This window comes from Hemitrygon akajei, chromosome 29 (assembly GCF_048418815.1).
Source record: "Hemitrygon akajei chromosome 29, sHemAka1.3, whole genome shotgun sequence".
NCBI lineage: Eukaryota > Metazoa > Chordata > Chondrichthyes > Myliobatiformes > Dasyatidae > Hemitrygon > Hemitrygon akajei.
The window spans coordinates 24,453,325-24,476,295 of record NC_133152.1 but is presented as its reverse complement, the minus strand read 5'-3'; the positions used below and the strand labels follow the sequence as shown (position 1 = coordinate 24,476,295).

Below are 22,971 nucleotides of genomic sequence, written 5' to 3'. Positions count from 1 at the left end.
TTGTTTTAAGTTTATACACAAATAGAGTTAATTCTGTTTCTCAAATCCACAAAGACCATTGTGACAGTCTCGCGCTGAGGCAATGTCAAGGGGCGTTTCGTACCACAGGTTAGTGGCGTACATGTTGGCACCTTTGCTCAGCAGTAATTGGATGGTCTGCTCGTGGCCCCTTTTGGTAGCGAGGTGGAGAGGAGTATCCATTAGCCAGCCTCTTGCCTCTACGTCAGCTCCGCGCTCTATCAGATACCCTGCAACATCAGTATCGCCCCTTTCCGCCGCCCGATGAAGAGCGGTCATGTTCAGGCCGTCTCTGACGTCTATGCTGGCCCCCTGTTGCGTGAGGAGGTCCATTATTCGGAAGTGGCCTATCCCTGCTGCGGCCTGCAGAGCAGATGCTCTGTCGCTGTCCACAGCCCCGTGCGCGAGTAAATCTACCAACACCTGTCGGAAAGGATGCAAATCGTGAACTTTACAAATGATTCCTGCTGCTTTTATTGAAAATGATTATATTTTGAGCTTTTCCTTTAAGCAGGGTGTTCCCAATCTGGGGTCATGGACCCCTGGCTTAATGGTATTGGCTCATGCCATAGAACAAAAGATTGGGAACCCCAGATTTAAACTAGCTAAGCACCTACCAGTAGCAGACACAAGAAACTGCAGATGCTGGAATCTGGAGCAAAAAAAAAGCTGCTGGATGAACTCAGCCGGTCAAACAGCATCGGTGGAAGGCAATGGACGGTCAATATTCTACGCTGTTCTATTTCCTTGCTTAGTTCTTCCAGCAGTTTGCTTGTCATTACCATTGGCATTTCACTAAAGACCTATGGCTGCATACAGTGAATGGGTTCACATATCAGATAATTAATCCTTTATTGGAGTAAGTCCACGACAGAGATGTATTGGAAATCCACTGTTAGTTAAATTGATAAATTGGTTTATTGTTGTCACACGTACTGAGGTACAGTCTTGCAAACTCTTCATAAAGATCAGAAGACCATCTGACATATTGAGCAGAATTAGGCCATTCAGCGCATTGAGTCTGTTCTTCCATTCCATCATGGGTGATCTATTATCCCTCTCAATCCCATTTTCCTGCCTTTTCCACATACCCTTTGATGCCCCGACTAATCAAGAACCCATCAGCCTCCACTTTAAATATACCCAACGACTTGGGTATCTGTGGCAATGAATTCCACAGATTCACCATCCAGTGGCCAAAGAAATTTCTCCTCATCTCTGTGGAAAGCAGAAAGTGGAGGGGGAGGAAGATGTGCTTGGTGGTGGGATCTCGTTGAAGCTGTTGGAATTGTGGAGAATTATGTGCTGGATGTGGAGGGTGGTGGGGTGGTGGGTGAAGACAAGAGGAACCCATTCCCTGGTGGGGTGGTTGGAGAATGTGGTGAGGGCAGACGTGAGGAAATAGAAGAGATGGGGTTGCGGGCAGTGTTGATGGTGGAGGAAGGGAAGCCCCTTTGTTTGAAGAAGGCGGACAGCTCCTTTGTTCTAGAATGAAAAGCCTCTTCTGGCCTATAGTTTCCTATCGTTTGCCTTCCTCCCTTCTTAAAGAGTGGAGTGACATTTGCAATTTTCCAGTCCTCTGGAACCATTCCAGAATCTAGTGATGGTCGAAAAATCACCACTATTGCCTCCACAGTCTCTTCAGATACCTCGTTCAGAACCCCGGGGTATAATCCATCTGGTCCAGATGACATATCTGCCTTCAGACCTTTCAGCTTCCCAAGCACCTTCTCCGTAGAAGTAGCAACCACACTCTCTTCTGCCCCCTGAATTAATTACAGCAGTGCATTGAGATAGTACGGGGTAAAACAATAGTAGGGTGCAGAATAAAGCGTACAACAGAGAGAGAGGGAGAGCAGTGCAGTGCAGGTAGGCAGTAAGGCACAAGGTCATAAAGAAGTAAATTGTGAGGTTAAGAGTCCATTTCATTCATACTAGGGGACTGTTCGACAATCTTATAACAGCAGGGTAGAAGCTTTTCTTGAGCTTGGCTGCACACGGTTTCAGGCTTTTGTATCTTCTGCCTGTTGGGTGGGGAGAGAATACCCAGAGTGGGTGAGGTCTTTGATTATGAGGTAGGGAGAAGTGTAGACAGAGCCCATGGAAGGGAGGCTGGTTTCCACAACTCCCTGCAGTTTCCTGCAGTCACGGGCAGGGCAGTTACCACACCCAGCCATGCTGCATTCTGACAGGACACTTTCAATGCTGCACTGATAAGGGTCAGAGGTGACACGCCAAGTTCCTTTAACCTCCCGTGAATGTTCAGGCACTGGTCAACTTACTTGACCGTGTTGTCAACAGGGATGTACCAGGACAGGCCATCACTCTGAAGAACCTGAAGCTCCCAACTATCTTGACCTTTGATGTAGAATACTGTGCAAAAGTCTTAGGCACATGTACATAGCTAGGACAGCGAAGACTTTTGCACAGTACTGTAGTAATTTTACGTATTACTCTGTACTGATGTCAAAGAAAAAACAAATTTCATGACCCACATGAGTGATGATAAACCTGATCCTGATACGGGTCTCCATTGTGGCCTGAGAGTGGGAAGGGGGCAGGGAGAGGGGAATCATGGTTGGGAAAAGGAGAAAGGAGAGGGGAGGGAGTGGGAAGCGACAGAAAGACATTCTGTAATGATCAGTGAAGTAATTGCTTGGAATCAAATGACCTTGCCTGATGTTTCAGGGCTGGGTGTGTTTGCACCAGTGCCACCCCCTGCCCCTGGTATTCCTTCTCTGCCACCTGTCCCACACCCCTCTCGTGGCGCTCCACCCTTATCATTCCCAAATTCCTTTGCTCCCGCCAGATTTATAAAATCACTCTGCTCCATATTGACAAAATCCAGTACCGTGCACAAGTCTTAGGCATCCTAGCTACATATATGTGTCCACGACTTTTTCACAGTACTGTGTTACCCTCAAACTCATTTTCTTTACAGGAAAATAAAGAACTACAATAAAATTTAGGACAATGGGATATAAACAAAGGTTGTCAAACAACCAATAATGCTAAAGAAGACAAATTATGCAAATAAATGAATAACTAATACTGAGAACATAACTAATTGAGAGCATCCATTTACCTGTAATTTTCAGCCTTCTTTGAAACAATACAGTTTCCTATTTGAACTAATCACCACTTCTTTTGATGCTAACTCAACTAACAGGATAGATGAGCATTTGAATCAAAGGTTCATTTATAATCAAAGTATACAACTCTGAAATTCTTCTTCTCCAGATAGCCACGAAACCAAGAAAGAAAGGAACGGCAACACGATCATCAACCCCCAAATCCCACCTCCCCACAAAAAAAACGAGCAAAACGGAACAGGCACATCAACCCCTAAAAACTCAGCAAAATGGATCAGGCACATCAACCTCAAAATCGCTCTTCCAGTCCAAAAACGCTCTTCCAGTCCAAAAACTGAGCAAAATGGATCAGGCACATCAACCCCTAAATCACTCCTCCCATACAGAGAAAACAAATCAGTAGGAATCAGCACAGTTAAAAGCGCAATCATCTGTTTGATAAAATTTACAGCTCTGGTTCTTCGCTGTGGATATACAAAGGCAATAAAAGCAGACGTTATGCCCCCTGTAGCACTGAAGGCTTGTGCCATAGGGCTAGCTGCCTCTCTACACAAGCTGTTTGATGATATCTGCCCAGCATTGTGTAAATTGCCCAGGTACATCCTACCCTTAAAAAGCAGGACAAATCCAATTTGAGTCTATTCTCAATCATCAGCACAGCGATAGAAGGTGTTCCCGATAGTTCTATTAAGTGACCTTAGCCCTGAAAGTTGACATTTCACCAAGACAACTTAGCACCAGATTCATCACCAACCTTGATCCAAAAAGACTTCAGATGAAATGACCGCAGGTGGGTAAAACTAAAGTCGAGGGGCATCAAAGCCAAATGCATCAAGAAGATAGTTGTGATTTCTGGAGATCAATAAACTGCAGAGCTTCCTCAGATCCAAACTCTTCAATAACCTTCTTCCAATGGACCACCCAGAAAAATATTGTGGTTCAGGAGCAGAGGATAGGTAACTTATGGCAGGTGAATCACTTCCTGCTATCTCAAAGTCTTTTCATCATCTACAAGGTACATTACCGCCCTAGGCTACAAACACCTCCCCTCTCACAAACTCTTCAACTAAGGGCAAGATGCTTGGGAACACCATCACCTGTAGGATTTCCTTCAAGTTGTCCACCATTCTGTTTTGGAAATATATCACCGTCAATCATCAGTTGGTCTAAAGCCTGGAACTCCCTACCCATTGGTGTGCAGTGGTTCAGGAAGATGAGTTACCACCACTTTCTCAAGGACTCTGAGGGCTGGGAGATAAATATTGGCTTTCCTTTAGTGCCGAGATAAAAAAAAACAAATAAATAGAAAGAGTTTCAAAATGTTGTATGATAGGCTAAAACGTTTTATTTAAGGAAGCCAGCTTTCTGAAATAGAGGAAGCATTGTGTGTTTTAATTTTGTATTGCCTTTGAACGGAAAATCCTACAAAAAGTAGTGGATTTGGCCCAGTAGGCAGAAAGCCCTCCCAACCGTAGAGCATCTACATGAAATGCTGTCGTAGGAAAGCGGTGTCCATCATCAAAGATCCTCACCACCCAGGCCTCAAGACTCACACCACCATGTTCAAGAACAGTTACTACTCCTCAGCCATCTGGTTCTTGAACAAAACAGAACAACTATGCTCACCTATTGAGATGTTCCCACACTCAATTATCTCACTTTAAGGAATCTTTATCTTGTTATCTCATGTTCTCGTTATTTATTGCTATTTATTTATATTTGCATGTGCACAGTCTTCTATGCTCTACTTGATCTTTCATTGATCCTGTTTACAGTTACCGTTCTATAGATTTGCTGAGTATGCCTACAGGAAAAAGAATCTCGGCTGTATGTGGTGACATGTATGTACTCTGATAATAAATTTTACTTTGAACTTTAAAATTTGCACCAGATTAACTAATTGAGTGAACTTCCTTCCATGGAACTTTCAGCTTGCTCTGAAACGAAACACCTTCTCATTTGAATTAAGAGCAATTTCTCTTTTTAAAATGTGAACCAAATCCACCTCTGGGGAGATTTGAGAAACACACATCCAAATGACAGGAGCCCCCACCCCAAGGAGAGGATGCTGTTATATCTCTGGGATTTGTTCCCACGAGCTTGGCATGAGGACATTTCCATACGGACACCCGGTGTACAGACAGTGGGTGGGTTTTGCCACTGCACCTCAACCTGAAGTGAAACAAACTTCGCGCATGCTGTTTTCCCGGCCACAGTCTATTCTGAGCACAATCGATTGTGACCCAAAGAAGAACGGTCTACATATAATTTGTATCACAGACAACTGCTCTTTGGTTGATGCCATCAAATCCACCAAGTCAGTTATAAAGAAGAGGCTTCATCTAAAAATAAGCAGCATCAAAGAACTCGTCCAAACACAGAAAATTCATCACGTGCTATGAAGTAGCAACTAGCTGACTGTTTCATAAAGAAGGGAGCTCCAGCTCTTGTGCTCTTAAAGGCATTTAGTGAAGGAATTTGGTACCTTAAGAATCTTATTAACTTCAAGAGTTAGAACTAATTACAAAATCCTTATGGACATTTGAATTGTCTAAATTTTTTCAAATTTTGTTTTTTTTTATATGTACATGAAAAGGACAGGAGAAGGTTGAGTTCTGTTCATTTGGACTATGTTTGCATGCACACTCTCCCTCTGTTTTGGGTGTGCGGGAGGAGGGAGAGGACTTGTGGGATGTAAAGTTTGTGGCCCTCAGGTATTGAATGGAGATGTCAGAAGTAAAGTTGCTTAAACAAGAAAAAACTTTGCGCGGGAAGGGGGCGCTTGGTTTGTGTTAGTATGACGAAGAGAGCCAGCCTGTTCGGGGACGTCGCACTGCTGCAGTGGAAAGTCTACGTGACCCAGAGGGAGCTGAGTGAAGGCGTGCTTGGGGAGAAGTACAAGCGGGAAGTGTATGAAAAAACCAAGAGCTTGCTGTTCAATGGAGCCCAATCTTTTATGGGAGATTTATGGATTGGTAACTTGGGTGAAAAATATACACTGGTTGAGGATAACTACGTGAAGGAACCTGAAAGTATTTGTGTGGTGAACTACATATACCTGTCTGGACACGCCCCCCCGCTGATTGCTCCTGTGGCTCCTCCCACAGACCGCTGTATAAAGGCGATTGGAGGCACTGCTCCTCCCTCAGTCTCCAGGATGTTGTGTGATGGTCTCTTGCTGCTGACAGTGCTCTCTCTTCCAGCTAATAAAAGCCTATCTCTCGCCTCACATCTCCGAGAGTTATTGATGGTGCATCAATTTGTAACAATGATCATGACTTGCTCCAAGGGCAGACATTTCTAGGACAAAATGGACAACTTCTAAAGGGTTTACCATATCTGCAAAAACCATCCATCAAGGCAGCAGTTACAAACTGCTTTATCTGTTTGAAGCCATCCAATTTCAAGAAACCTTCTTCACGGTGTGATCACTTACAATGCCAGGATTGCATCAAAGTGTGTGATCACTGCACGAAGAATTTCTGCTCAATATGTCCATTTGCAGATTATGATGATGCTGAGGACTAAGTGTTCTGCTATGACTGTGCCTCATAAAAGCAACATTTCAGAAGATTTGTGGGCTCTTGTATGGGAATTTTTCACAGTAAGTGATTTCCACTTGTGTACAAATGGAAATATACTGTTTTAATTTTGTATTTTGTAATAAAGCTTTTAACTGTTTGCAAAATAAAAACTTTAAAGTGATTTAAGAGGGGCAATTTTTACATTTTGGCTTGTTGTTGATGTACAGATTGTCGGGGAGCTTGGCTGTAGAATACTATGTGCTTGGCATCTAGGACATTGTTTACAAAGAGGAGGTCTGGTATGGTCTGTGTCTCTCTCAGTGTATCATGCATTTCATTATTATTTATAATCCAGACATACCTCTTCTTGGCCGTTAGCAGCAGCAATCGATAATGCGGTCCTTCCCACAGCATCTTCAGCATTGAGGCAGGTTCCAGTTTCCAATAGCATTTCAATTACTTTTCTGTTTCCGACCTCTGCGGCCAAGTGCAGGGGTGTCATGTCGCCCCGTGTTGTGCGTTGCGTTGAAGCGCCTTTCGAAAGGAGAAATTCGATGATGTGCAGCCGGTCACTCACGATTGCCCAGTGCAGCGGGGTCCAGTGCTGCGTGTCAGCTGCATCGGCGCTTGCACCGTAGCTCAGCAGCTGCTGCGCGATCAGGAGGTGCCCCCCTGCGGCTGCGCAGTGCAGCGCCGTCAGTCCGCTCCCGGTCGGCGCGCTGGCCGAAGCCCCACGCCGCAGGAGGAGGACGGCAGTCTGGGTGCGTCCGTTCCACGCCGCTCGGTGAAGAGGGGTCCAGCCGTGCCTGTCTGTGGCGTCGACCTCCGCCCCACGGTGAATGAGAAGTTTAACCAGTGATTGGCAGCCCTTAAATACTGCGTAATGTAGTGGGGTGCAGCCAAATTCATCCCTGCATTTAACGGGACAATGGTATATCAGATAGTTATTATTCAGCGTTGTTAGTGTTTTAGCTTGTCCTAACTCTGTGCACAGTGTAATGGTTTGATGCATATGAACAGAATGCAAGAAAAGATCTTCACCGTATCTCAGCATATGCAACAACAATAAACTGACTCCAGTTCCAAATACCTGACTGTGCCCTTGCACTTTTCAATCATACGGTTAAAATGAAGAGCACAAATTCATAGATATATACAGGTTAACCGAAACACCAAAATCTGAAAACCTGCAAAATCCAACATTTTTTTTGATCGTTGGCATGACACCACAAACAGAAGATTCCGGGAAGGGGCTGGGGAAGTTTCTAGGTGATGCACAGATCTCTGCATACTGCAGTTCAGAGAAGTTACCTCGCACACCTAATTTTTTTTTAGCGTGTCGCACCAGACAGTCAGCCATTCTTGGCTGACGCGTGGTGTCAGGTCACGATATGAACGTTCCTGACTCGACCCTTGTATTTTTTTACGAGGCCAAGTGGCTAGCTCGACACTCAACCCGGCACGGATGGAAAGTGTGCTCGGAGGGTGGCCCGACTCGGGATTCGAACTGGGGAACCTTCGCTCTGGAGTCCGGCACTGATGCCACTGCGCCACCAGCCGGCCTCCATGATCAGGAGTTAATGAAAAATAGAAAAACACCGCATAAAGTGAAAAAGGAAGATCTCGATTGTGTATTGAAAGAGTGGATTTGTCAGCGTCGGAGTAAAATATTACCGGTAAGCTGATCATGAAACAAGGAAAGATCTGTCACAACAAACTAAAAATTGAAGATATTTGTGACTATTCAGCAGGCTGATCGCAGAAATATAAGGACAGACACGGCATTAATTTTTTAAAAAAGATTTGTGTTTGGCTGATCACAAAGCAGCAGTGAAATTCATTGATGAGTTCTCTGAGATCGTCGCTGATGAAAATCTAACACGCTGATCGGCTGTATCAGCACATATGTGTGATGAACAAGTGTAAGACAAAGACTGTGTACCAGTAACACACAAATTCAGAGTCAGGAATGATTGTGATGCCAAACAGTCACTGACTGTCCACCTGGTGGCTGAGGTGGTGGTAGCTTACCTTTCTGATGGTTCAATGTACACATTGTTTCACGCACAACATTAAAAAAAATATATTATAGAACTACCTTCAGGGTGTATGTATAAGCTGTATATGTAATGCAAATGGATTCCATGTTTAGACTTGGGTCCCAGCCCCAAGGTAGCTCTTTATATAGATGCAAATATTCCAAAGTCCAAAACCCCCCCCTGAAATCCAAAACATTTCCAGCCCCAAGCATCTTAGATCGGGGTGCACAACCTGTGTATTCAAATGAATTCTGGATGGTATAGGCTGGCTCCTGTGCTAATGGAACAATTCAGGATGAATAAAGTGGGAGATTTGGATTGCGGACTGGTGAGACAGAATCTCTGCAGGGATTGGACCCAATGTATTTCATGTTCAGAAGGTTTCTGCAAAATTTCCTCTTTTTATGCTCTCATCCAAAACACTGAGAGCTGTGATTTGCAATTGATCTTTGGGAGTCTCCACTTGTGACTTGATTCCTGCAGAACGCCTCCCAATAACGACAATCTAATTCTGACCTCATACGGAGATTATATTTTTATTAATATGTACTGCAATGTCCTGCTGCTGGATAATAATGAATTTCACGACAGTGACAATGATAAGCCAGTCCCAGCTCCGCCAGGGATATCTCCAAGAATGGAAAGGATTTGAAGGAATACAGTTGTTAATGGCCCCAGCGTTCCTTGTAATGCTGAGGCGGCACTGGTGAGGTCTCACTTGGAGTACGGTGAGTAGCTTTGGGCCCCTGATTTAAGGAAGGACATGCTGACATTGGAGAGGGTGCAGAGGAGGTTCATGAGAATGGTTCTGGGAATGAAAGTGTTAACATATGAGCAGTGTTTGATAGCTCTGGGCCTGTAACTGTTGGAATTTAGAAGAACGAGGGGGGGGGGGATCTCATTGAAACCTATCGAACGTTGAAAGGCCTCGATAGAGTGATGTTAAGAGGATGGTTCCTTTGGTAGTGAGTCTAGGACTAGAGGGCAAAGCCTCAAAGTAGAGAGACGCCCATTTAGAACAGAGACGAGGAGCAATTTCTACAGCTAAAGGGTGGTAAATCTGTGGAATTCATTGCCACAGGAGGTTAGGTCACTGGGTGCAATAAAGGTGGAGGTTCTTGATTAGTCGGGCTGTGGAAGGTTACGGGGAGAAGGCAGGAGAATGGGGTGTAGAGGGAAATGGATCAGTCACGATGGAATGGTGGTGCAGACTAGATGGGCTGAATGGCCTAACTCTGCTCCTATGTCGCACGGTCCTATGCTCAGAAGGCAAACTCCTTCATTCATAAGCCTATTCCACTGACCCTTGTGTTAGTCTATTTCATATTGTAGTCGAATGCAGTTTCTGGCAACGGCAGCACCTCACCTGGAGTCTACCAGAGCGCCGTGCTGTAGATACGTCCTCACCAGGTGGACGTCACCACTCCAAGCTGCCCGATGGAGGTCAGTCCACGTGCCAAGGTGGACATCATCTCCTGCTCTCTGTTGTGCCTCGTGAGGCTCCTCACTGAGATCCACCAGTCTCCACAACGGTTCTGCTGTCATCCCAGATACCTCGTCACGTCTCCTTAAAAAGTAAAACTGGGTCAAGCAAACTCTTTGAGAGCTTTGTGGGGTATTTTTACATAAATAAAAACATGAGTTGTAAAATAGGAAGACCTGGGACAAGCAGACTCTGAAATTGGGAGGGGCTTTGTTCTTATTTGCAGATCCATGTTTTTCTACGCTCTTAGAATCTTTAGTCAACGTACGCAGCACCCAATGGGCGGCACTGAAGTATAACGGTTAGAGTAACGCTTTACAGTACAAGTGACCCAGGTTCAATTCCCACTGCTGCTTGTAAGGAGCTTGCACGTTCTCCCCATAGCTACATGGATTTCCTCCGGGAGCTCCGGTTTCCTCCCACAGTCCAATGACGTACGAGTTAGGGTTAGCAAGTTGTTGACGCCAGAGGAATGGAGACACTGGCGGGCTGCCCCCAGAACATCCTCGGACTGTGTTGATTGCCCACACAGATGATGCTCTTCACTGTATGTTTCAAGGTACACGGGCAAATAAAGCTTGCTTACAAAAAGGATGTTGCAGACGGGTTTGCAAACATGAAAGCTTTATGTCGGTTTATAAATAACCAATCTTCAGAGAAATGGGAAAACAACTTAAAATAAAACAATGCAGATGCCGGAAACCTAAAGTTAGAACAAAATGGTCATTCTTTTGAACTCTCTCAAAGCTTTGACTAAACAGTCGGTTTTCAGATGCTTAAGAACTCCACTGCCAGTAAAACACAAGGTAGCTTGGAAACTGGTAAATATTCTGAAACATGACTTGCAAAAAGCAGAGGAGTTTACAGCTTTCCTGTGTCTGCGCCTCTGGCTACTGGATATTGCAGAGCATGTCCAAGGCCACAAAATAAACCTTTAGTTTCAAGAGTCAGGTGTGGCTCTTTCCTGATTTAGAATGCCCTGGGTTTAATCTAATTAGCTTGTCCCACCCACCCACCCACTGAGGTTGGGGGGGGGGGAACTGCTACCAGAGGTCATGGGTCAAGGGTGAAAGGTGAAACTTTTAAGGGGAACATGAGGGGAAACTTCTTTACTCAGAGGGTCGTGAGAGTGTGGAACGAGCCGCCAGCACAAGTGGTGCATGCAAGCTCGATTTCAACGTTTGAAAGAAGTTTGGATAGGTACGTGGATGGTAGGGGTATGGAGGGATCTGGCCCCAGTGCAGGTTGATGTGAGTAGGCAGTTTGAATGGTTTCAGCATGGAATAGATGGGCTGAAGGGCCTGTTTCTGTACTGTTCTTTTTGATGACTCTAAATCCTGATTAACAAGTATAAACATCTGATCTGAAGCTCCTGCACCACACACAAAATGCAGGAGGAACTCAACAGGTCAGTTGACCCTTCAGGTCAAGACTCTTCATTAGGACTCTCATTGACAAGTCGGCTGACTGTTTACCCTCACAGATTCTGCCTGACCTGCTGAGTTCCTCCAGTATTCTGTGCTTCGCTCTAGATTTCCGCATCTACTGCTTCTCTCGAAGAGGCGCACTGTACCGGGTGAGGAAGTGCTCCCACTGCTGGTGATAATGGGAACTGACTCCCCGCCCGATCTCCATATTTTGTGGAGATCCCGGGCCCTCACTGGGAAGCTGAAACAGGGAGGTAATCTCCAGTCAGCTGACCTTTATTGTTGCCTCATTCAATTAGGCTGTCCTATCATTGTCACACTGCTCTGCACAAATTGGTTTTACTTGCTACATGTCTGTCCCTAAGGCAGAGTCGAGTTTATAGTCATATGTATCAGTGCATGCATGAATTGCCATAAATTGTACACATTTTTACAAGGAGATACACAACACAATCACTGTGTAGTACAGAAGCTGCAAGGCATCGGGCCTCAGGACCTTCCAGAGGACGGCAAGAACTGCCGAGGGGATCACGGGGGTCTCCCTCTCCTCTGTTTGCGATATTTACCGGGAGCGTTGTAGACGAGGGGCCCAAAGCATTTTTGATGATCCCTGTCACCCATCCCGCAAGCTCTTTGACCCACTACAGTCAGGAAGGAGAACGGCCAGACAGGGTAACAGCTTCTTACCCCGGGCTGTGAGAGTAACGAACACCCTGTCACCAGGACAGCGAGCTGTTTATTGTTTACTGTTTACCTGTGCTGCACACGACACGGATTTTGAACCATAGTTTATTAACTTATGTACGGTAATATCTTGTTTCATGTGTGATACATGTTTTGTCTGGTCATGTATTTGTACAGTCAGATGATAATGAGCTTGAATTTGAAAAAAAAAATATCCATTGTAGGGCAAAGTGATTCAACGTGGCCATAACATTCTTACGCTAAGTTAGTGGGTTAGGGTTGTACAGAATTGAATGTTTGAAGGGAAGTAGCTGTTCTGGAACCTGGCGGTGCGGGACTGGTACCAGAAGTATTTTATTGGTGACTGAGTGCTGTGTTGCAAGAACTTGAATGGAAGGAGGTTTGCCATATTCGTGATTTTAGAGTGCCCTGTGTTGTGAATGTCAGAAACTCCGTGCACTGGTGCTCCTTTCAATGCTGGACTGGGTGAAAGGTCGGCAGGACACCTAGAAGGGAAGGGGCCTCACTCTTTGGTGAGGTTTCGATCCTTCGATGAGGTTGAAGCATCTCGGGCAAGCAACAACCACGGAGTCCAGCCAGCTTTCCCGGTTGCTTTTGTCACATGCAGTCACTGACCGAGTATTCCTGAACATCGGACTGAAATAAAACGCTCTGAACATCCTTCTTAAAAAGATCCAAGGAATACGGTGAAGTGTGCTACTTACAGCTGGTTCATCAATGGTTCCAGGTTTGGTTCCTGTTGGTGGGGAAAACAAACGGCAAATTAGTTTCATATTAAAAACAGAGAAAATCTGGAAAGTGTAAGACCAAGTTTGAGACGTCAATTCAGAATAGAATCATTAAACGGATTTAAAATGGAAGTTACCGCGTGAAGAATATAACAATATCAGCAACTTACTCCACTTTTATTGTGCTCAACTTGTCCAGTAAAGAATTGCCACCTCTGGCGTGTACACAGCAAGTGCGGACGTTTAAATATTCACCGATTGAACTTGGTCGGCTGCACTCCGGGAAACATTATCCAAGACGCACAAAAGGTCCCATTGTGTACCCTCATAATCTCGACAAGTAGAAACTTGCTGAGCCTTTTTTGTGAAATAATATCCTTCAATTGCTGCACACGCCTTTGATGGGACCAGTTCGATCTCACTGGAGTATATTAACCCTTTCAACATCCATTCATCTTTCAAATTGTGCAATGCCCCTCATCACTCAGTGAAACTATTAATAGAGGAGCTCTCAAATATATACCAAATCTCATGGGGATCATTTCTTTATCATAAATCTTTTGTTAACTTACAGCAAATTTTATATCCTTAAATGCAAATACAGCAATAAGAAACCTTCATTTATATTTTTTTACGTCAGACTTCAAACTCTACGTTAATACTCTGAAAACTTCCCATAACCAGAAAGCTGTAAAGACTGTACAAATTTGTCAACGTTTCGGTTTATCTCTGTAAATGTTTCTGTTTTGTGACCCCTTTTAGATATAGTTCCTTCTGTCCAACAGTATTTAGAGTGGATTTTCTTGTTTATTTGTATATTTAAAGTTAATGGTTATACATTTGTTGCTGCTTATGTGTGATTCCCTGGCCTTGTTAGCACATGTTTAGTGTTTCTGTTTTTGTTTGTGTTCAATAAAAATTTTTTAAAAAAGGAGCTCTCAAAAATTGAAATCTTGTACAATACAGAAATCTTAGCTTATAAGTAACACAAAATGGGATTTGTTGAGTAATGTTATGTTATGGCGAATTATGTCACACCTCTGGAGCCTCACTAGAAGATCAAAATTCAATGGGACCAACTCTATGATGTCGGGTAGGGTTTGATTCAGGCTGTGTCATAGTTACCTCCAGGTCAGAGTGACTCACTTAATGTTACTGCACCGGATAACGTTTAAGGTTGTTTAATTTATGGCGATGTGGAAAATACACAAGTACTCAGGCTTTGGTCAGGAGTTAATTTTATACATGGACAATTCCTTTGAGTTGTCGTCCTCTGTCTTGTTGACCTCTGACCTCATTTTAAAATTTATTTACTGCCTGTAATGCCACTGGCGTTTAGCGCAGCGATGAAGCTCCTCCATCTCTGGCGGTGTTCGGGGCTTCCTTCATCGTGTCTGTAGCTTCCCTGCGGTTTTCACTCCCGTCGGTCATGCAAATTCTGGGTGGAGACTCAGGAATACTGTCGCACTCAGATGGAGAGGGATTCTTCTTTGCTGTTTCTGTAAAAATATTATTTTACCAGTCAGGGTTGTTAGCCCTGAGTCTGGCCTCTACCCTTCAACCTGTTTGGCATGGGTGACCCTACCGAGAGCCAACACAGAAAACCCTGACTCCAGCCAGCATAGCTCTCCGGGTCATCGAGGCACGCAAGCCTCCAAACCCTACGACAAGGTTGTGGCCCTCTTGGATCTGACCTCAGTACTTGCCACTTAACTGTCGTCTACACGAGGTGGTGCTAGACAGTACAATCCTCTTACTAAAGTTGGACGTAAAGGAAGGTGGGTAATCAGTTCAGTTCTCATTTGTTAATGAGGGTGATATTCCTCACCAGGATGAGGAATGAGGGAATTAGTTGCAGAATGAGGGAAGCAGGAGCGTCATTTCCAATATGTGAAGGAGCTTCTCTGGTTAACTTCCTGGAATCATGGCTGAGCGCACCGTGGAAGATGGCGTGTGCTACACAGACCTTTACAGACCCAGAGCACAAGGGGGTGAGGGACGGTACAGGAGAGTAGTCACCCCACAGCGGGTATCTGAAAGCTCAGTACAATCAGTGGTGTTGCACTGGGATGTAGCCGAGCCGAGTGGAGCTGCAGACAGAGGTAACATCAGAGCATTGCTGTAGAAAGTAGATTATTGATGAGGCAGAGTTAATCCAAGGTCCAAGGACATTTACCTAGTTTATAAACATCATCACCATCATTATGTGCCAGCTTGTACGACATGGGCAATCTCGGTCTTTGACCGTGATTGTTCTTGGCAATGTTTTCTACAGAAGTGGTTTGCCATTGCCTCCTTCTGGGCAGAGTCTTTACAAGATGGGTCACCCCAGGTGTTATCAATACTCTTCAGAGCTTGTCTGCCTGGCGTCAGTGGTCGCATAACCAGGACTTGAGTTGTGCCCCAGCTGCTCGTACGACCATCCACCATCTTCTCCTCTAGCTTCACGTGACCCTGATCGGGGGCTAAACAGGTGCTACACCTTGCCCAAGGGTGACCTGCAGGCTAGTGGAGGGAAGGAGCGCTTTACATCTCCTTTGGTAGAGACGCATCACCACCCCGCCACCCACTTACAGGCAACTCTGAAATAGTTCAAGGGCAGCAGGCAACACACACAAAATGCTGGTGGAACACAGCAGGCCAGGCAGCATCTATAGGGAGAAGCACTGTCGACATTTTGGGCCGAGGGAAGGGTCTTGGCCCGAAACGTCGACAGTGCTTCTCCCTATAGATGCTGCCTGGCCTGCTGTGTTCCACCAGCATTTTGTTTGTGTTGCTTGAATTCCCAGCATCTGCAGATTTCCCCGTGTTTGCAGCAGGCAGTACTTGCTTCGAAAAAACGCCTCGGGCTGGCAAGTGGAAGGCAGATGGTGAGCTCACTCTGAAACCCCAGGACCAGAGAGTGCAGCAACCACCGCTGGGTAAAGGAACTTGTCAAGTGATTCCACCGGCAGTGGTGATCGGGGAGCTCCATTCAACACTGAACAAGCAAAGTGTGGAGGAGGATGAGGGTTCGATGCATCCTGAATGATTGCTGTGCATGTGTGAGAGGCAATGTTGAGCCAGGCAAAGAGGGCCTTCGATCACAGGAGGAGAAGTCAACGTGCTAGAGAGTATCTGGAAGGGGTGAAAGGAGCACACACTGTTGGGCCAGGTTGCCATTGTCACTCACCATGAACACAGAACAGCACAGTACAGGCCCTTCGGCCCACAATGTTGTGCCGACCCTTAAACCCTGCCTCCCATATAACCTCCCACCTTAAATTCCTCCATATACCACAAGCCCTTTTGCCTCTGCCAGCCATCAAGTATCCACTTACATCAATCCTCATGTATATACAATCCAACTCAATTCAATTCACTGTTGGGTTTATTGTTTACCCTGTGAGGTCCATGCAAGCGAGAATTTCATTGCATCCTGACAATAAACTGGTCTGAGAGGGTGGCTGGTCACCGTGGAAACACTGGCCACTTATCCACTGGGCCCTCCTCTCGTATCACTGGCCAGCACTGCCGACTGATTGACTTTGCCCGGGGGCAGACGAGGGTCAGCGCCATCTAGTGGCCAAAATCAATAGAAAACATTCCTCGCTGAGATGGCCACACACTCCTTTGGATGAAGCTACCATCCCACAAATCATTTCAAATAACTTTTACTCACCTTTTCGTCTCTTCCACCCATGGAAAAGGACATCAGTAGATAAATGAAGAGATACCACCCATTCCATAATCTCTTTGATCCACTACCATCAGGAAGGAGGTAGAGGACTAGGTCTGTCAGACAGCTCGTCTCTCAGGCTGTGAGACGAATGGATACCCTGCCACCTCCGAGGTCTGCTCACTAGCACAGTTTACATTGAATTATATTTTATTAACTGATTTGCAATAATATTTTGTTTTACCCTGTTATATGTGTGTTATATGTTTTGTGTGTGCACCGTAGTCCGGAGGAACGTTGTTTTGTTGGTTGTATATAAGTACAGTCAGATGACAAAACACTTGAATGTGAACTCGATTACCCAAACGAAATACAGGGGCAAACTTTGTAGCTGAATAAGTAGGGAGACAGAGGGAGAATACCCTGAACTGATTCCACAACCTATGGGCGCACTTGAAGGACATTTCAACTCATCTCCTCAGTGTTAATTCTCTATATTGTAAACACACAGTTTGTCTTCTTTGGTACATTGGGCGTCAATCTTTGTGTGCAGACTTTCATTGATTTTATTGTATTTCTTTGTTCTACTGTGAATGCCTGCAAGAAAATGATTCTCAAAGTTGTATATGGTGACATTATTTTGATAATAAATTTACTTTGAACTTATTCAGAGCACCAGCTCCTTTTTATTGACGTGGTTTCATGAAACATTTCATGCTGTCCATTTCCTTTGCCATCATAAGGATTTCATCATACTTAATGACCAGAACATGTCTGTGGTTTATATCCTGATCAAAGCGGAGCTGTATAACCACTCATACACCATTCCAGTGGGAATTTTAATTCAAATTAAGACTGTGGAAGACGGTAACCTTCAGCCTAACCACTTCGACTGCGGTACTGCTAAACGGCAGCAGGTGGCGCTGCTGACCACCTAGCAACAGCGCATTATTGCTGAAAAACCAGACAGAAACTTGCTTCCGCTAGGCATCTAAAATAAAACTACAATACACTGGAAATACTCAGCAGGTCAGACAAGTTTTATGGGAGGGGAAACAGTTTTAATGTTATAGAGCCCTAGGAAACGTTGGAAAGTAACTGTTGGTTGCAGAGAAGGGGGTGGTGGACACGGTCTGTGGTTGGGAGGAGGTCAGACTGGACCGAAATGGCGGTGGTTCCTGCTGAGAGAGTGATGAGGGGCTGAAACTCATAGCTGACCTGTCTGGAGGAGATGCTAAAACAGGAAGGTGACTGAGGCCAGAACAGAAACAAAATGCCGGAATTGTGAGGCGCAAAGTCGAGTTTATGACCACCTACGTGTGTGCACAAGTGCAGCAGCATCGGGGGTACATAGCATCAGATAAACAGCATTCCCAATTTTTGCAAGAAAAGACCCAATCTGAACAAAAGCAATCAATTTTAATGCAAAGCGGGCACAGTGTTGTTAAACTGAAGCAATTGGGTTGAACCAGTTAGTTAAATAACTGACTGGTTTAAAGGCAGTATCTGCTCTTGAAGCTGGTGGCATGGATCTCAAAATTAATGGTAAGACTCTTGGTTGTGTGGAGGATCAGAGGGATCTTGGGGTCTGAGTCCGTAGGACACTCAAAGCTGCTGCACAGGTTGACTCTGTGGTTAAGAAGGCCTCCATCGTGGGATTGAGTTTAAGAGCCGAGAGGTAATGTTACAGCTATATAGGACCCTGGTCAGACCCTACTTGGAGGACTGTGCTCAGTTCTGGTCGCCTCACTACAGGAAGGATGTGGTAGCCATAGAAAGGGTGTAGAGGAGATTTACAAGGATGTTGCCTGAATTGGGGAGCATGCCTTATGAGGACAGGTTGAGTGAACTCGGCCTTTTCTCCTTGGAGAGACGGAGGATGAGAGGTGTCCTGATAGAGGTGTATAAGATGATGAGAGGCATTGATCGTGTGGATAGTTGGAGGCTTTTTCCCAGGGCTGAAATGGTTGCCACAAGAGGACACAGGTTTAAGGTGCTGGGAAGTAGGTACAGAGGAGATGTCAGGGGTAAGTTTTTTTACACAGAGAGTGGTGAGTGTGTGGAATGGGCTGCCGGCAACGGTGGTGGAGGCGGATATGATAGGGTCTTTTAAAAGACTTTTGGATAGGTACATGGAGCTTAGTAAAATAGAGGGCTATGGGTGACCATAGGTAATTTCTAAAGTAAGCACATGTTCGGCACGGCATTGTGGGTAGAAGGGCCTGTACTGTGCTGTAGGTTTTCTATGTTTCTAATATCGCTGTTGCTGGAAATCCGATGTAAAAGAGAATGCTGGGAACTCCCTGGCTCTGTGCGGGCGGTCCAGGCAAAGCCAAAGATTTGACTCCGGTGAGGTGGATCTGCTGCTGAGCCACACGGCTTACCTCGTCCTGCCAGCCTGCCCTCACGTGACCCTCTGACAAGAGATGGTTTACAATCCCGTTACCTTTGCGATGATAAAAGTGACTATTTATCAGGTTATGAAGGTGTGCATCCTTGAGGGATAACGGATCATGGTTTTTCTTCAAAGTTCAAAGTGAATTTACTATCGAAGAACTTACATGTCACCCTGAGGTTAGTCTTCTTGCGGGCATACTCAATAAAGCCAATAACCATGATAGAATCAGTTAAAGACCGCACCAATAGGGTGGGCATCTGGTGTGCAAAAGATGTCAAACTGTGCAAATACAAAAAGAAAAATTAACATTAATAAATGCATAGACAATAAATATCAAGAACATGAGATGAAGAGTCCTTGAACGTGAGTCAAAAGGTCATGGGTACTGTTCAGTGATGGGGTGAGTGAAGTTGAATGAAGTTGTCCCCTCTGGTTCAAGAGCCTGATGGTTGAGGGGTAATAACTGTTCCCGCACCAGGTGGTGTGAGTCCTGAGACTCCCGTACCTTCCTCCTGACGGCAGCAGCGAGAAGAGAGCATGACCTGGGTGGTGGGGTTCTCTGATAATGGAGGCTGCTTTTCTGCAACAATGGTCTGTGTAGGTGCGTCAACATTGGGGAGGGCTCTACCCATGACGGACTGGGCTGTATCCACTACTTTTTGTAGGATTTTCCATTCAAGGGCATTGGTGTTTCCATGCCAGGCTGTGATGCCATCGGTCCATGTATTCTCCATCACACATCTATAGAAGTTTTGGATGTCATGCTGAATCTTCACTAACTCCTACGGAAGTAGAGGTGCTGCCATGCTTTCTGCGTAACTGCACAGTGCTGGGTCCTCTGAAATGATAATACCAAGGAATTTAAAGTTGCTGATCCTCTCCACCTCTGATCCCCCCCAAAGAGGAATGGCTCACGGACCTCCAGTTTCTCTTCCTGAAGACAATAATCAGTCATCCCATTGTCAAATTCACTGATGACACGACAGTGATGAGACTCATCACCAACAACCATGAGACGGCTACAGAGAAGAGGAAGAAGAGCTCGAGGCCTGGTGCCAATCAAATAACCTCTTCCTCAATGTCAACAAGACAAAGGAGATGGTTATCAACTTCAGGAGAGCTCTCACCGTACACATCCCTCTTTATATCAGCGGCACAGCAATGGAAGCCGTGGGCAGTTTCAAACTCCCGGGAGTTCACAGCTTGCAGAACCTCTCACGGTCCCTAAGCATGTCATACACAGTCGGGAACACTCAGCAATGCCTCTGCCTCCTGAGGAGGCTGAAGAGAGCTGATATCCACACTCACATCATTCTCCAGATGCGCAGTGGGGAGCATCCTGGCAAACCGCATCCCTGCCTGGTACAGAAACGGCACCGTGGCAGACAGGAGGATTCTACAACGGGCAGTCGAACCTGCCCAACGCTTCACTGGCACCAGCCAACCCGCCATCAAGGTCAGGTATACAGAAAGGTGCCGGGAAAGGGGCAGTAACATCACGAAGGGTCCACCCACCCTGCTTCCACTCCCATCAGGGAGGGGGCTACGTAGCATCCACGGCAGGACCACCAGACTCAAAAACAGTGACTTTCTCCAAGCAGCGAGGTTGAACAACTCCTCCGCCCTCTAACTCCTATATAATCCTTTTCCAGTCAGTCGTGTTACGTACGGACACTCCCATGCCCAGCACTACTTTATGGGCATACAGGCAATCTATGTAGTTAAGCCTTCTTATGCATTTATATTTATTGTGTTCTTTTATTACTAATGTACTTCTTAAAAAATCTCCTGTGTTTTTTCTGTGCTATATCACATCCGGAGTAACAATTATTTTGTGCACTGGAATTGACATCATGCAATCTGGAATCTTGAATCTCGGTCGAGGACGGTCGGTCACCGCAGCTGAGAGTGAAGTCTAATTTGCCTCAGCACAACCTCGTGGTGTCCCTCACTGTGGTATGGTCACCATGATATGGTGGGAGCACCTCTCGCGGTGATGTGGTTCAGCTCCAATTTGTTTGCGTAGACACACGTACACAGGGAGTAAATGCCGTGAACATTAACCCTTCGCAGCAGCAGCACAACGCGTTTCGAAGGAGATGGTCTAAGGTGGTGTTGGGGTCTTACAGGTCAGTTCAAGAACCCGATGGCACTGTGGAAGAAGATGTTGTAGAACCTTGAGACGTTGGTCTTTAGATCCTGTCTCTCCTGCCGAGCGACCTGGCCCAGATGGTGGGGTCCTTGATGATGGGACATTACCTTCTTGAGACATCTACTCTTGTAGATGTCCTCAGTGGTGGAGATAGGTGTAGCTGGGATGGAACTGACTGTATCCATCCCTCTCTGCAACCTCTTGCAGCCCTGTGTGGTGAGGTCCAGTACGAGGCCCAGATTCAACCACCTAGAATGCTTTCCACACTACATCAGTAGAACTTTGTCCAGCCGGAATCCTTTCCACTCTACATCAGTAGAACTTTGTCCAGCCGGAATGCTTAGCATTCTTCATCAGTAGAACTTTGTCCAGCCGGAATGCTTAGCATTCTTCATCAGTAGAACTTTGTCCAGCCGGAATCCTTTCCACTTTACATCAGTAGAACTTTGTCCAGCCGGAATGCTTAGCATTCTTCATCAGTAGAACTTTGTCCAGCCGGAATCCTTTCCACTCTACATCAGTAGAACTTTGTCCAGCCGGAATCCTTTCCACTCTACATCAGTAGAACTTTGTCCAGCCGGAATCCTTTCCACTTTACATCAGTAGAACTTTGTCCAGCCGGAATCCTTTCCACTCTACATCAGTAGAACTTTGTCCAGCCGGAATCCTTTCCACTCTACATCAGTAGAACTTTGTCCAGCCGGAATCCTTTCCACTCTACATCAGTAGAACTTTGTCCAGCCGGAATCCTTTCCATTCTATGTCAGTAGAACTTTGTCCAGCCGGAATCCTTTCCACTCTACATCAGTAGAACTTTGTCCAGACGGAATCCTTTCCATTCTATGTCAGTAGAACTTTGTCCAGCCAGAATCCTTTCCACTCTATGTCAGTAGAACTTTGTCAAGCCGGAATCCTTTCCACTCTACATCAGTAGAACTTTGTCCAGCCGGAATCCTTTCCACTCTACATCAGTAGAACTTTGTCCAGCCGGAATCCTTTCCACTCTACATCAGTAGAACTTTGTCCAGCCAGAATCCTTTCCACTTTACATCAGTAGAACTTTGTCCAGCCGGAATCCTTTCCACTTTACATCAGTAGAACTTTGTCCAGCCGGAATCCTTTCCACTCTATCTCAGTAGAACTTTGTCCAGCCGGAATCCTTTCCACTCTATGTCAGTAGAACTTTGTCCAGCCAGAATCCTTTCCACTCTACATCAGTAGAACTTTGTCCAGCCGGAATCCTTTCCACTCTATGTCAGTAGAACTTTGTCCAGCCGGAATCCTTTCCACTCTATGTCAGTAGAACTTTGTCCAGCCGGAATCCTTTCCACTCTACATCAGTAGAACTTTGTCCAGCCGGAATACTTTCCACTCTACATCAGTAGAACTTTGTCCAGCCGGAATCCTTTCCATTCTATGTCAGTAGAACTTTGTCCAGCCGGAATCCTTTCCATTCTATGTCAGTAGAACTTTGACCAGCCGGAATCCTTTCCATTCTATGTCAGTAGAACTTTGTCCAGCCGGAATCCTTTCCACTCTACATCAGTACATCATCTACCCACTTTGATTCTGTCAACAACAGCGGTGTCTTTGGTAAATTAGTACAATTGGAGTACCTGTCACTGTGATACAGTCAGTGCATCTGGCACTGTGATGTGGTTAGAGTGAAATGTTCACTGTGATGTGGTTGGTGTGAAATGGTCACTGTGATGTGGTTAGTGTGAAATGGTCACTGTGAAATGGTTAG

The 22,971-nt window shown here is 45.5% G+C and overlaps 2 protein-coding genes across 2 annotated transcripts; one reads left to right on the top strand and one right to left on the bottom strand.

Moving 5' to 3' along the window:
• On the bottom strand, positions 1–16,405 carry LOC140718560 (uncharacterized). The gene is made up of 5 exons (XM_073032526.1): positions 16,337–16,405; positions 12,993–13,024; positions 10,040–10,240; positions 6,996–7,545; positions 1–441 (listed from the first exon to the last, which is right to left on the bottom strand). The coding sequence occupies exons 1-5, from the start codon at positions 16,346–16,348 to the stop codon at positions 28–30; spliced, it is 1,209 nt and encodes a 402-aa protein (XP_072888627.1). The 5' UTR covers positions 16,349–16,405; the 3' UTR covers positions 1–27.
• LOC140718561 (apoptosis regulatory protein Siva-like) lies at positions 5,908–6,638 on the top strand. The gene is made up of 2 exons (XM_073032527.1): positions 5,908–6,154; positions 6,373–6,638. Exons 1-2 carry the CDS (start codon positions 5,908–5,910, stop codon positions 6,636–6,638), a joined length of 513 nt encoding a protein of 170 aa, XP_072888628.1.
• Positions 16,406–22,971: the final 6,566 nt, after the last annotated feature.

Coding starts and splice junctions, on each gene's coding strand:
- LOC140718561 (XM_073032527.1), top strand. CDS start 5,908: ATGACGAAGAGAGCCAGCCTGTTCGGGGACGTCGCACTGCTGCAGTGG. Junction 6,155..6,372: donor ACCTGAAAGTATTTGTGTGG/TGAACTACATAT, acceptor GTGCATCAATTT/GTAACAATGATCATGACTTG.
- LOC140718560 (XM_073032526.1), bottom strand. Junction 10,241..12,992: donor GAACCATTGATGAACCAGCT/GTAAGTAGCACA, acceptor TTACTTTTTAAG/GAGACGTGACGAGGTATCTG. Junction 442..6,995: donor CTGCTAACGGCCAAGAAGAG/GTATGTCTGGAT, acceptor CCTTTCCGACAG/GTGTTGGTAGATTTACTCGC.